We start from the raw sequence: 13,087 nt of genomic DNA, 5'->3' as shown, positions 1-13,087 counted from the left end.
TTTGCTCAAACCGCCAGCTACAAGTTCCATGCTCGCACATGTCTCATTTCTGCGCAAATCATCTGTCCACACGACATTTCTGCGCAGGCGCAATGTGCACCAACATTTGCGCTGACAGGTTGTTCGTGTGGGTCGGTCTTCATTCGTTCATATTGATGTGCGTCTCAGTTGTTTCCTAAAATCATTTCAATTGAATGGGTTCGATCTACCTCCAGACCCTTATCCAAAAATGGTACCTATTCGCCTGTAAATAATTCCTACTCATCGCGGAATTCTCCGTGGCGATGTATATGGATCTTTGGCGATGGTCGCGTGGGTGTATTTTTGTAGTTGATCATGTTTGGAGTTTGCGTGTTTTTGTACAGTATAATTAAATTTTAAAACATGATACACAGGCTTCTCTCCAGTATTTAACGTAGTTTGTACATGTGTCTATACCATGAGGTAGTTTCGTAAATTACTGCAGAAACTGTCCGTAAGCTGACAAATGTCAGAGAGGTTAACGTGTGATAATGCGATAGTGAGTGCCGAATGTATAATGACATTGCAGTTAAAACATGAACAGATTATTAAATGAAAACGGAATAACATGTTAATACTGAAGTTACGTGTATTGAATAAGTCCGGGAGACCTATAAATTATGCACACTACCTCGTGTATGACACAGAGCTGTTTAAAACAATGATCACTGATCATAATCACAAAAATGTACTGTAGATATAAAGTTTGTCACCTTATGTAGTTGTAAACAACTCAAGAAACAGCAGACATGGATAAAATTCAATTATGTGAAAGCTTGATGAAGTGGGTAAGTACCGCAAGCGAGTATGTTTACAATTTTCTGATACATGAATTGCCAGAAACAAAAGCACTGACAGCCGAAGTTCTGACAATAATGTTAGTGATACAGACCAGTCGATAGTGCGAAAGGGTAAAAATGTCATTAGCTGAAACGAGGTGCTGGAAGTAACATGTTTCCGTGGAACACCACTGTCGTTAGTCACGCCGTTTTGTGCAGTTACTCCAGTACTGCTTTCGTGTAATCGTGTTCAAACACCTATTAAAGCAGATTGGTCACAACTGTCATTCGAAGAACATTGGAACCGAATGCCCCTCGGTCTGTTATTTGAGAAGCATTGAGATTTGAATGAAGCGAACACTGCTGTTTTGTAGAATAAAAGCCACATTACAGGGGTCTCTTTTTTAATGAATTCTGTGGAATTGAAAGGTTCTTTGCTGATAACACAAATAAGTTACAGCTAGGACAAAAACAGCTGTGAAATTCATGTGTGCAGCAAAGTAAGAAAGTGGCATCAACAGGATCTCAACAAGGAAGTCATTCCCATTTTGTAGCTCACGTTCGTTGAAGACATCTTAGAAACTGTGTTATCAATACACAGATGGAAAAAAAATACATAATTTGTAGGCAACCTTTTTTGTCACAAGTCCAACTGAATATATGGTTCTTTCCTGTATTTCTACTGCAAAGATAACTATCGTGTTATAATGCATTTGCTGTGTCAAGTGAATGTGTAGTAACCAAAAAAGTTGGGAAATTTTCACTGCACAAGTTTCGCATGCATTTCTCACCCGACACTAGCTCTTATGTGTGTGAGAAATAGTTAATATGGCCCAGTTTTTCTTATTGTAAGGGGATCATTTAATATAATGTGGATAAGCCATCATATCTTGCCAGTAGGGCCCCCATGGAATCTTGATTGTGATGACAGATTGATCTGTAGCATGACTGGAGGTCAAGATTAATTTGGAAGGTGATAATTTGGTAGAGAGTTGGCAAAACCAATGACTATGGATGCAGAATATAGGTTGTAGCAACTAATTGACCCATAATACAGCCTAATGTTTACATTCCTGCAACATTTAATGTTTCTTGCCATATTTTGCACATTTTCCATTATAAAAATTATAAATGCAATGTAAAATCAGATAAGTCACTGACAAGGAGTTTGAATGATGTTGTGTACATATATTGCACATAAACTATGAAAGGTGCAAAGGTGTCTGCTATGTAACTTTTACCATATATCTGTTTAAAAAAGGTAGTTGATATATGCAGTACCTCATAAGTAATGCATACTACACAATTAAAGATTACCTAGAGGACTCAGAGTAGGGTTTAGTAATGAAAGTAAAAAACTACACCACCTTGTCACATTACAATATGCAATTGCATTGTAATGCTTCTACAACCAACTGTGCCAAGATGTGTAGTGTATGACAGTAATGTGTTGTCATTCTCCTGAGCTCAATGTGGTGCTCATCAGGGATGATGCTGAATCCCCATAGCAGTATTATAATAATGTTGAAGACATTGTTCACATTCACAAAAGCACAGTTTATGGTTAACATTAGTAAGAACTTAAAGGAGAAGTTTCCAGACTTGACTTGTTATTCCTCATGGTGTGGGAAGCAGTCAGGAGCAGTTTTGGTGGAGATGGAAATCTGCAAGTAGGACCTAAGTACTGTTACCTGCATTTTTTCCCCCACAGTGTCAACTCACAATGTTCATTGTATAAAGTTTCTGAGAGACATCTGATTATTAATAAACTTAGTACATTATACTGAAACATCCTTCAAGGAGGCCACAAAGCATGATTTATAATAAGATTTGAATAAGAAAAATGTTGAACTGTTGCCTAATGTACGTTTTCTCAGCTAGTCACTGTGTGTATGGGTTTGAGTTGCACCATATCACTGTTGTTTGCCAGAGACTGTTAGATGTGACTATACAACAAAATTACTTTCACAGACAGTGAAACAAGTGTCATTTTACTGTGTGTTGTAATAGATTTACCATTCATTTACACAAAATATCTTTAGCTCTGTAGAGAGTGCTTTGTTGGGGAACTTAGTGTTTTGAGGTGATTCTTTTCAGTCCATAATGACCCCTGTGGCAACTGTAACCAATAAAATAGTATGATTGAAGATGGTATATTAATTACTTGTGCTATTAAGTCAGTATCATGTAAAACAGGTTATCCAGTACACTTTGGTTTATTCAGAAATTGCTAATAAATATTAGAGTCTCTGCTGAAATTGATAGACTGCTATTAACTATCCAGCAGAAGGTCCTCAGGAGTCTTCCCTTGCTCATCATCACTGGTGTTCCCCCTGTTTGAGCCACTAAGAATGCAAATGGAATATATGCAGTGCCTATGAGTGGCAATGTCACTTGAGTTCTCCAGTAAAGCAGACTTTATGTTCACAAGGTGTCAGATCTGGACTAAGCTTCTGCCCTTGTTGCTGATGTGTGATAAGTGTGTGGATGTTACTGTAGGATAGTCAGAGAGGGAGTAGTACATGTAGACTGTGGGTTGGAGTTTCATCTGGGTTACTGTAGTGGAAAACTGAGTAGGAAACTCAGCAAGGCCCTCCCACAGAACTGTAGGCTCTGCAAACAAGACAAGAGAACTGGGGCACTGATGAGCACACTGCCATGTGTTCCTAACCTCAACAACAGTTATAACAGAGGAACTTCTCAATTTTACAATCACCTAACTCTATACTATTCCTTGTTGACATGTGAAATGAGTATTACTGATTATCACTTCCCAGTAAGGTCTTTGAGATGCACACAAAGCACAACACTGTCTAAATGAGTGTGCTATATACTAGTTTTTCAAAAGAATTTTGTATCCAAAGGACTCTCCTATTACTGGTTGAGTACTAGCTTGATACTTTCTCGGGCTGTTTATTGGTTGTACAGTTCTTTCAGCTGTGCTCATTAGATCATAGGACATGTTATGAAAGCAGAAAATGAGCACTTTGTGTAAAATCTGACAGCTGACTGTCAGTATAAAGAACTGTAATTTAATGCACACAATGAACAAGGATCATCATTTGATAATGCACACAATGATCAGTATCAACCTATGGGTATCTGGGAGTACCTATTCAAAACATTTCAAGATGGCATCACCACATATATAGTTGTGAAGAAGAGAAATGCCTGGATGAAACTTTTTGGATATTTCACAAGGGATTGCAATACATCCATGTAATAGGTTGCTTCCAAACCCCACATTTGACCAATTATTGGCTAGTGTTTATCAATCTGAGTACTGTACTAAGTTCAAATAATAGCGGAAATAGTGAAGGTTAAAAGGAGATCAGTAAAATTCATTGTGTGTGTCACAGAATCTCAACCAACTCCACAGTAAGCAGTAACAGAGTCTATGCATCGTGATGAGTCTAACATTTTGTGATTTCACTTTTCATTTTGGGTCATGAAATATTATTTCCTTCCACGAACGTCTTGCTTAATGACAAAACTAGGATAATCGGGGTGCATGAAGAGTTCTTCTTGTGTACTGTCCCTAAATGGAGCTGTAAGGGAAGAGAAGTGTTGTGGTACACTATGAACCGTACACCTACGATGACTTATGAAGTGCACACAAGGCTGGTCCAAAAACATTTTTGCACGTAAGTGACTTACTATTTTGTGCCCCCTTCCCCTGTTTTCCCTTGTATATTTTCACAACTAATTGTGATATGCACAGTATACAAATCTTACACTCAAGCTATCCTCACCCCATTCAACTTGGCACCTGAAGCAGACGCTAATAATTGTGATACATCCTGTATAGAAATGTTGCAGTTGTGGCATCTCTGGCACCCCTCTCAGTTTGGTGCCATAAGCGGTGGCTTTTGTCAGTTTGGCCTTAAACCAGCCCTGAGTGCACATGTAGAAATCACTCAATCTTAAAGTAATTGATGTACTACTTAGGTGATGTGGGGTGCAGATTTGCAGTCTCCAGAATGATATAATGTTAACTGGTCCATACAGAGTGTTGTCTGTTTGAAGTATCATGGAAATAGGTCCAGGTTCATTAAAACAAAAATATTTTCTTTCACACATGTGGACTTGGAGGTTGTATCAACACACAAACAACAAAGACAATGAGATAGGACATGTTTTCAGCAGCAAACCTGCTCTTATCAAACTGGAAGAAGGACCCGTAGAACCTAGAAATCATTGGGAAGCTTGAAAAGTGCTGTCCACCTCATTTTAACGGATAGTATGAAAATATGAAGGTCTGTACTTGCTTTGTGGCACTAAATCAAAGAGTAATAAAGAGTTGCAACTGACACATTTTATGACATATAAGTACACTTTAATCACATATTTGTAATATACTGCAAATGCAAATACAACATAGCACAAAATAAACGGTCCATAGCAAATACTGAAATATATATGAATACAACTCTTTTTTTCTTGTGAAACTTGACAATTTTCACTGTTGACTCTCATATAAAATCACTGATAGATCTTTTGATTTAAATTAATCACCTAAAAAGATGAATTATTTCATTTAGAAATTGCTTTATTCATATAATTTTGCAGTAGGAACAGTATTATGCTCCAAATATTGCTCTACATTTTTTGATGAAACCAAGAAAGGTTAGTTTGCTTTAGACATGACACACAGACAAGAGTTGTTGTTCCAGTTGGTTGTAGGAGGAAGGAACTGTAACACCTGTAGTAAAGTATGGAAAATAGCTTCTAACAATTCAAAGTCATTGCACAGCAACTGCAGAACATAGTGGAGGTGATTTGTTGTCATCTTCATAATCTATTTCAGCTTGTTGTTTCACAAGAACTGCACAGCTCACTAACATTTATTGATGCGTGGAAGTCAGGACATCATCGGCACAAGAAACAAAGTGTCAAAATGTTACACTTGCTGCAATATCTGATAGTATTTCATTCTCATTAGTGGAAATCGCATCCTTCTACAACAATGGACAATATACAACTGGCATTTGCCAAGAAATTCAATGCAGTATGTTAGGTTACAACATTCCAGACAGAAATAAACATCCACATTGTTGTGCTACTTACGGTAATCTTTGTAAGCACTACCAGAATTCAATTGCTGTACTTTAAAATCGGAGCAAGTCGGAGCACAGTTTCTCGACCACTGTTGGGCGTGTCTGTGAAACATTGTGTCTTGAAGGACTGGTATCTTTCCTTAACTACCCAGCTAACAAGAGTGGGTATAAATACATTGCAACACAGGATGTGCTACATTCTGATAGAAGGATGGCTGTTCAGATACAACAGTTGTTAGTGGGCAAATTCTGGGACACTTGTCACATCAGGTGACTAAGGTCCTTCTACATATTTGGTCTACAGATCCCTAGCATTTCAGGTGAGAAATCGGTTCACAATTTACAAACAAAGGACACTTAGTGGGACTAGTGTACAATCTGGGAGGAAAAACACTCAACCAAATAAGAGCTTGGGTAGCTAGTCCTACCTACCAAGCTTCCATTGGTGAGGTTAAGAAAATGCATCCTATATTGCATGACATGTTTATACGAAAAATTTTCACCTTTGTGTATAAGCAGAGGTTTATGTAATTTTGGTAGGTGCGCTGAAACAACCGTAAGAAATGGCACTCTTCTTATTCAGATTACTAGAACTTATCAAGTAGAAAATTTAATAAAGAACAATAATTACCCAGTTAAAGTTGAGCTGTATCCAACATTTGAAACCAATAAAGATGTTATGGTAAGCCATGCTTATATATGTAAATGGAGCAGACTTCCTGAAAGATTGGAAACTAGAAAATGTCACAGTGTACACAACTTGATGAAAAAGGTTGAGTGCGTGCTAGAGAAAAAGTATTTAAAGCCAGTTTCACTGAAATCATCTGTGTTGTTTCAAAGGCCAACAGTTTTGTTGTAGGCCTACTACATTGGCGTGCGTGTAAGGAACACACAACATGTAAAAAGTGTGGTAAGACAATCCCTGAACTGGAAATGTCAGTTTTCATTCTCACTTTCATACTTTAAGTAACCAGAGAAACACCATGCCTGGATTCAGGAAACCTCTAAGTTCACTCAAGAGAAAACATAGCAGACACTGTATGTTGAAGTTAAAATTTTCTAGGAAATGCAGCCATCTAGCTTTATTGCATTATTTGTATCTAAACTCATGAAACTAGCTGTGTGAAGCATTGGCACAACACAAACAGAAATGGAAATTCCAGAACCAACACTTGCCAATGTAAGGCTAATAATAATAATAATAATAATAATAATAATAATAATAATAAACAAAATAGTGTACACTGTACAGCTAATTGACTGGGACAGTGATCATAAGTGGGAAGAGCACCTGGCAGAGGTGATCCACAAAGCTACTATTGTATTTGTACCAAAATAAAATGTCTGCTAAGGGTAAATGTTTGCTATACAGTTAACTGACTGGTGTAGTGATCATGAATGGGTAGACCTCCTGGCAGAGGTGACTGCTGGCTATTTTAGAAGACAGCTTATTCGGTGGTGTAGCAATGATTGTCAAATTAAGTTAATGGTCAAAGAGGCCTCACTGTGAAGAACCAGAAGTAAACCATCTACAGATAATTTAGAAGTGTATTCAATCTCAAGTGCTCAATCTAGAAAGATTTTTTTTAGTGAGGAGAAAGAGGCCATGATAGGAATTCCATTGTTGTATAACACCATTCTACATTATGAATAAAAGTGTGGGACTTTATAAGGAGTACTTCAGGGAAAGAATAAATATGGTCCATACTACTGTGCTGACAGATGTCACCATACTTTCCTCACCACAGGATATAGCCCAGGCAATGGCAGGATTCACACAGAGTGGGATAACAAATTTTGTAAATAACCACTTGTGAGTAAATTCAGATTCTAGAACAATAATAGAAGTGAGGTGTCAGGTTCAACTTAGTATCAAAGGCTGGACAGAAAGAATGGGTGACAGACTCGTAGGTCCATACTCATTATCAGACAGATTAACAGGTACTGTTTATCACCAATTTCTGCATGACACATTACCTGGACTACAGGAGAATGTTACCCTTGCAAAAGAGACAACAGATGTGGTTTATCCATGATGGGGGACCACCTCTTAATCTACTACAGTAGGTAACATAAACGTTTAATGAGCAATGGTTTTTTAGAGGACGTCCAGTAGATGGCCTCCCAATTTACCTTAATATTAATCCTGTAGAATTCTAGCTTTGGGACATTTAAAAGCATTGGTGTATTTCCTATTCATAGACAGTTTGGATGTGTTACATATAGTAATATGACCTAGAGTTGTAAAACAACATTTGGCTACTGTAGACGATTGTCAGTAAGTGTAGACTACAGTAGTTTTCCTAGTAGCTTTCGTGAGTTAAGATCATAACCACATTATCTGCATGATAGGTGTGTTAATACCTATAGGGCATTACCTCATTTCGATTGCTTTGTTTGCATATGCTTTCAGTGTCCTACAAGTTTCCCCTAGAAATCAGAAGCAGTGAATCATCTAGAGACTGAGTGTGGATATATAAAGGACAATGTAATCCTGTAACATACAGAACTTTTTTTCTACATAGTTATCCTCCTGTCTACTACTTAAAAATAAATAGTATTTATAGGAAAATTGAAGTTGTCATTGTTTAATTCTGGTTTTATTAGAAAATTGTTGATTTTTAACATGAAACAGGGACATAGTAGTAAAAAAATAAAATGCAATTTCCTCAGAAAAATGTAAACTTAACCAAAAAACCTGCTAAACAAAAACATTCAGACATCACTTCAATACTTCCTCAAGCCTATATAAAACAAATTTCTGTTATTGCTAAACAAATTTTGCATTATAATAGGAAATTCTTGCCTTTCATCATGATGAAGTTAGTTTTTTATATAAAATGCAATCTGTATTTTGTAAGGATGTAAAATATACAATGGACTAACACTGAGTGATTTGGGGTTCAAATTATGTGCAAAACAAAGAAACAAAAAATTAAGTGAAGTTGTAGGCTCCCAGTTCCTCTCTCACACATTGATTTATGTTGCTTTCACTACCAATACTACCAGTGATCCTACCATTTACTACATCATTTATGTACTATGTCAAAACTACCGAACTGTAGTTTTGGTAGGGCACAGCTCTAATATGACCAAATCCAAGGGCAACTATGAGTGTTTGCATGAGTTCATGAGTTTCTGAGGAGGGGAACTGAGGGATATGTAAGAATGACTGGTAACCACATCAAGCACCTCCTGTAGTGTCAACTGACAGATGGCTGTGACAGGAAAGACGTTCCGATATCTGAACAAGTATTTGTGGAAATATGTCTGTGGTGCTTATTCCCTATTTTTGTCAAGTAATATCTGTTGTAAGAGTATGGGAGACATTTTTTAAACATCTTGTGTAGCTTAAAGAGCAGAGGGTCAATAAATAAAGCATAAATGGAAGACATGATTTCTCTCTAGAAGTTACCTAGTAAGGTAGTGCAATAGTTACGACAGTGCTCTCATATTAGGGAGGAGTGATATTCGAATACCTGTATGGCCATCCAAATTCAAATTTTTTACTTTTTCAGAATCATTTAAGCTGACTTCTAATGTGGTTCCTTCAACATCGCCACAGGCAGTATAAGTTTTTCACAATTATTCAGTATGAACTAATGATGCTTTGCTAATGACCGTGATGTCAAAAAGATGCTGAAAATCTTAACCACTTTTCTTCTTTTTTGTAGTAAATAATTTTTGATACTATTTTTTAAGTTTAATGTGTATGTTCTGCTGTATTTACCGTAGGAAACTGGAACTTCTCTGTCAAAGGGTTATGACTGGATTTATGCACTTAAACACCATGGTTAAGTTTCTAATAATTGAAGCTAATGTTTCACCACATAAAAATTTTAATATGCGGTTAGTGTAAAATATTATCCTAGTGGAATGATTCCTCTGAAAATGAAAATGCGACCACTAATCACAAGTATTTTATTGTTTTAAAGGCACTTAACAGCTGTAGATTCTATTACAAGCTGAAAAATTGTAGTAATTGTGTAAGTTGTAAGACCGACTGGGAATTGCTGACTATTGTGGTATGACCTGACATTGATGTCTGTCAATCTACCACAGAAATGGCTCTTGATTTATTACACAGTGCATATTTCACTGAGAACATTTCTATTTGTAATATTTGAACTTGAAACATTTATGGTACAGCATTAAATTTTATTTTTAAGGGTGCTCATAAAATTTGTTGTTTTGAAATTCATTTTGACTGATTATACTGGATATTAGCCTACCTTCTCAGAGTATTGTTACTTCTTTGAAACCACATGGATCATTTCCATTTCCCATTTTAAAACGTGATTTATTATAATATTTGCATCATGTGAAATAGTGGTTCTCTCTCTCTCTCTCTCCCCTCTTGGCAAGATTCTGTATTGATTTTCTGCTATTTGAGCTTCTGGTTTCAGGTACATCATTTATAATATCCATCGGGAACATTACTTGTTTTATCTCATATATGTGATGAGACTCCAGTGCCCATAGTTTGTCTGGTACTTTAACTTTGATAGGATGGTAGTCTTGGGTTCAAAGAAGAAATTTCCTCTGTTTGTGTACTTAACTGGATTTTCCCCTAAACTCATGGAAAGAGATTTTGTGTCTCAGAGAATGCAGTGGACTCCTTCAGTTTTTACCATTTTAAGTAAACAACAAAATTTTCTGATATACTGTTTTAAAGTGTTTGTCTGTGCCAAAACAGCTTTCTTTGTTTACTTCTTAACAAACTGAGGCTGTCTTAGATTATTTTATTCGTTAGGAGTGCTCTTGTACTCAAGCTTTTCCTCAGTTTTATGGTTATTTAAATTGATACTTTGATTTCCCTGTTATTTGCACAGGCTGGGTTAAGCAGAGATGCAGTTTTACTGTTACAGTAGCTTTTTCCTAAATGACTACTTAGTGTTATTTACACCAATACATGTAAATTGTGATGTTGTTTGCTGAGTCCTCATCTGAGATCTAGTGGACCAAATTAGATGTCATAATGGCATGAAATTCCTTGTTTACTTCCATTGTCTTGTTGCAATCTATTTAGTAGCTGTGCTCAGATGAATATTTCTAGAATGTTTGCTATGTGTTGTAACTGTAAGATTCAATTATAAATTATCACAGTAACGAAATTTTTTTCTTGAATTCTATCTGTACAAACATTATTGAACGAATCTACCTAGAAATCGTTGTATGTAATCTATGCTATAAATATGTGCCTTATAGAATCCTGCCAGAATCTGTAATATGCCACTTTTATGATTGTCGGTATTTATATAATTTAATTCAGCCTTCCCACCCATCATTCATGACAGGAACATAGACGTAGATGTGGATTTTCTGCAACTTTGATAGCTTTACTTCCACAGTGAAAATTTTTCAAAGTATATGAAATTTCACATATAACAAGAAAGTGGCTGTCATATTTTGTTTGGGTTGTAAGCAGATGCAGCTTTTGGGGTTAGAGGCAGAGAGCAGGGGAAAGGGAAGGGAACATTAAATAAATGGGGATCAGTGTAGCTACAGCAAAGCCACTGTAACTGTGTAATTTCCTGTACTCGATCCTGATTTTTACCAATAGAAGCCTGCTGTGGCTAGAAGGTCATTGTGGTTTTTTTTTATTAATATTATATTTTAGTATACTTTAGTGTCAATGGAAAATTGTGTGTACATGCTGGTGCCCCAAATTGGAAAGGTGAAAACGTTGATGCAATTCCACATATGACAGAGTGCTTATCAACTTATGGGTTGTGCTAGTACTCTGTGAACGACATTGAGCATTTTGCCGCACCAAAATATTAATGAGTCATAAAATGTAGGAGTATATTTAGTATGTTTTCTGTAGCAACCTAGTATCTTTGTTTGATGCAAGGAAAACAAATTGATTCAGCATTTGGAACTACCTGGAAATGTATAAACTACAGAAGATTAACTTTAGTACTTTCATTGCTTTGAACATTCTAATCCATATCACAGTTTGGTGAAGGATGTAGCAATAGCAGTAAAATTTAGCTAGTTTCCAGTAAACAACAGATTAACATTCTTCATAGACTTTCTCCAAAAGTGTTTTAGCTTAAAAATTTCAAAGATTAAAGAAGTTGTTGTTTCTTGCCAACAGCTACAAACCTTCGATGTTGACGCACCACATTCAACAGTGGAAGAAGTCAGTGATGGTGTTGCAATGGCTCAAGCATTGGCACAGATGTAAGTATGAGTATCAGTTTCATAACCCCTCATTTTATTGTGTTGTTTACCAAATGAATCTTGTAGTTAACATTATTTCATGCAAATGCGCCAAAGGTAACCATTATATTACATCTGCAGTAGGAAGAATTATTGATTTTAACTGACATATGCACTTCCCTTGCCACATTTTTATCTGTGAACATGAAGGCTAATCTCAGGAGCTAGTATAGGGATGTTAATGTGGTTTTCACTGATAGCTAGACTCATTCACAAGGAAGGTTTGTGTGTATAATTTACAAAGTGTGCTTTTTAAGTGAGTACTATTTGAGAGCTCAGAGGACCATTGTCTTGTGATGTGTGTGAGGCCCAATAGTTTACTTGCATTGGTGTCAACATCAGGAAATGATTAAATATAGCAAGATTGTGGAAAACATTACAACCGTGATAACAGAAGTGAGTGCCTGGTTGAGTATTACATATCAAGATATGCAGCTCTATATGAAGCAGCTGGCAACCAAATACAACACTGGTTAATCCAGCAACATGTGTTTGTTGACCATGTTCCACTACAGTCATCCTGATGAAGGCTGCCTGCAACAGCAGCAGCCAAAATGTTGGTAGTGTATCACACATGATGCGGTCACACCCCCAAAAGGATTTTATTGTAGTGGACAGCTGATGCCTGAGAGGAGCTCAGTTCATTTGATAAGCCACCATTTTTCTCCACTCTACCTTTGGGCTTGTGTGCATTTGATACTGGGCATGTGTGGTTGTGGGGCCATTGTGAATAGTGGCAGTTATATGATATGGGAAATGTTGTCATGGCATGGACATGGATCTCTTGTACCTGTTGTGGAATGCATGATTGTTTTCATTGTTGTGATATCTTCATGTACCTGCTATATTCACAATCTTCAACTTATAAACATTACCAATTTTAGATGGAACTTTCCAAATAAACTTTTTTTTTTTTTAAGTTTTAACATTCAAAATGTAATAAATGTCTGATCTTACTGCGTTTCGATTTGGTAATATGAAACAGTATTGACTTAAGTTCCCCTG

At 36.5% G+C, this 13,087-nt stretch overlaps 1 protein-coding gene across 1 annotated transcript in view; it reads left to right on the top strand.

Annotated features, from left to right (window-relative positions):
• The first annotated feature begins 410 nt into the window (after nucleotides 1–410).
• LOC124722119 (protein Hook homolog 3-like) overlaps nucleotides 411–13,087 on the top strand; it is a 209,422-nt gene continuing 196,745 nt past the window's right edge. Inside the window, exons 1-2 of the mRNA XM_047247325.1 lie at nucleotides 411–809; nucleotides 11,958–12,043. Coding sequence (XP_047103281.1) covers nucleotides 771–809; nucleotides 11,958–12,043 — 125 coding nt within the window. The 5' untranslated portion in view covers nucleotides 411–770. The remainder of the gene's footprint in view (nucleotides 810–11,957; nucleotides 12,044–13,087) is intronic.

This window comes from Schistocerca piceifrons, chromosome X, assembly GCF_021461385.2.
Source record: "Schistocerca piceifrons isolate TAMUIC-IGC-003096 chromosome X, iqSchPice1.1, whole genome shotgun sequence".
In the NCBI taxonomy this organism is placed as follows: Eukaryota; Metazoa; Arthropoda; class Insecta; order Orthoptera; family Acrididae; genus Schistocerca; species Schistocerca piceifrons.
This window is presented reverse-complemented; position numbering and strand designations above follow the sequence as displayed.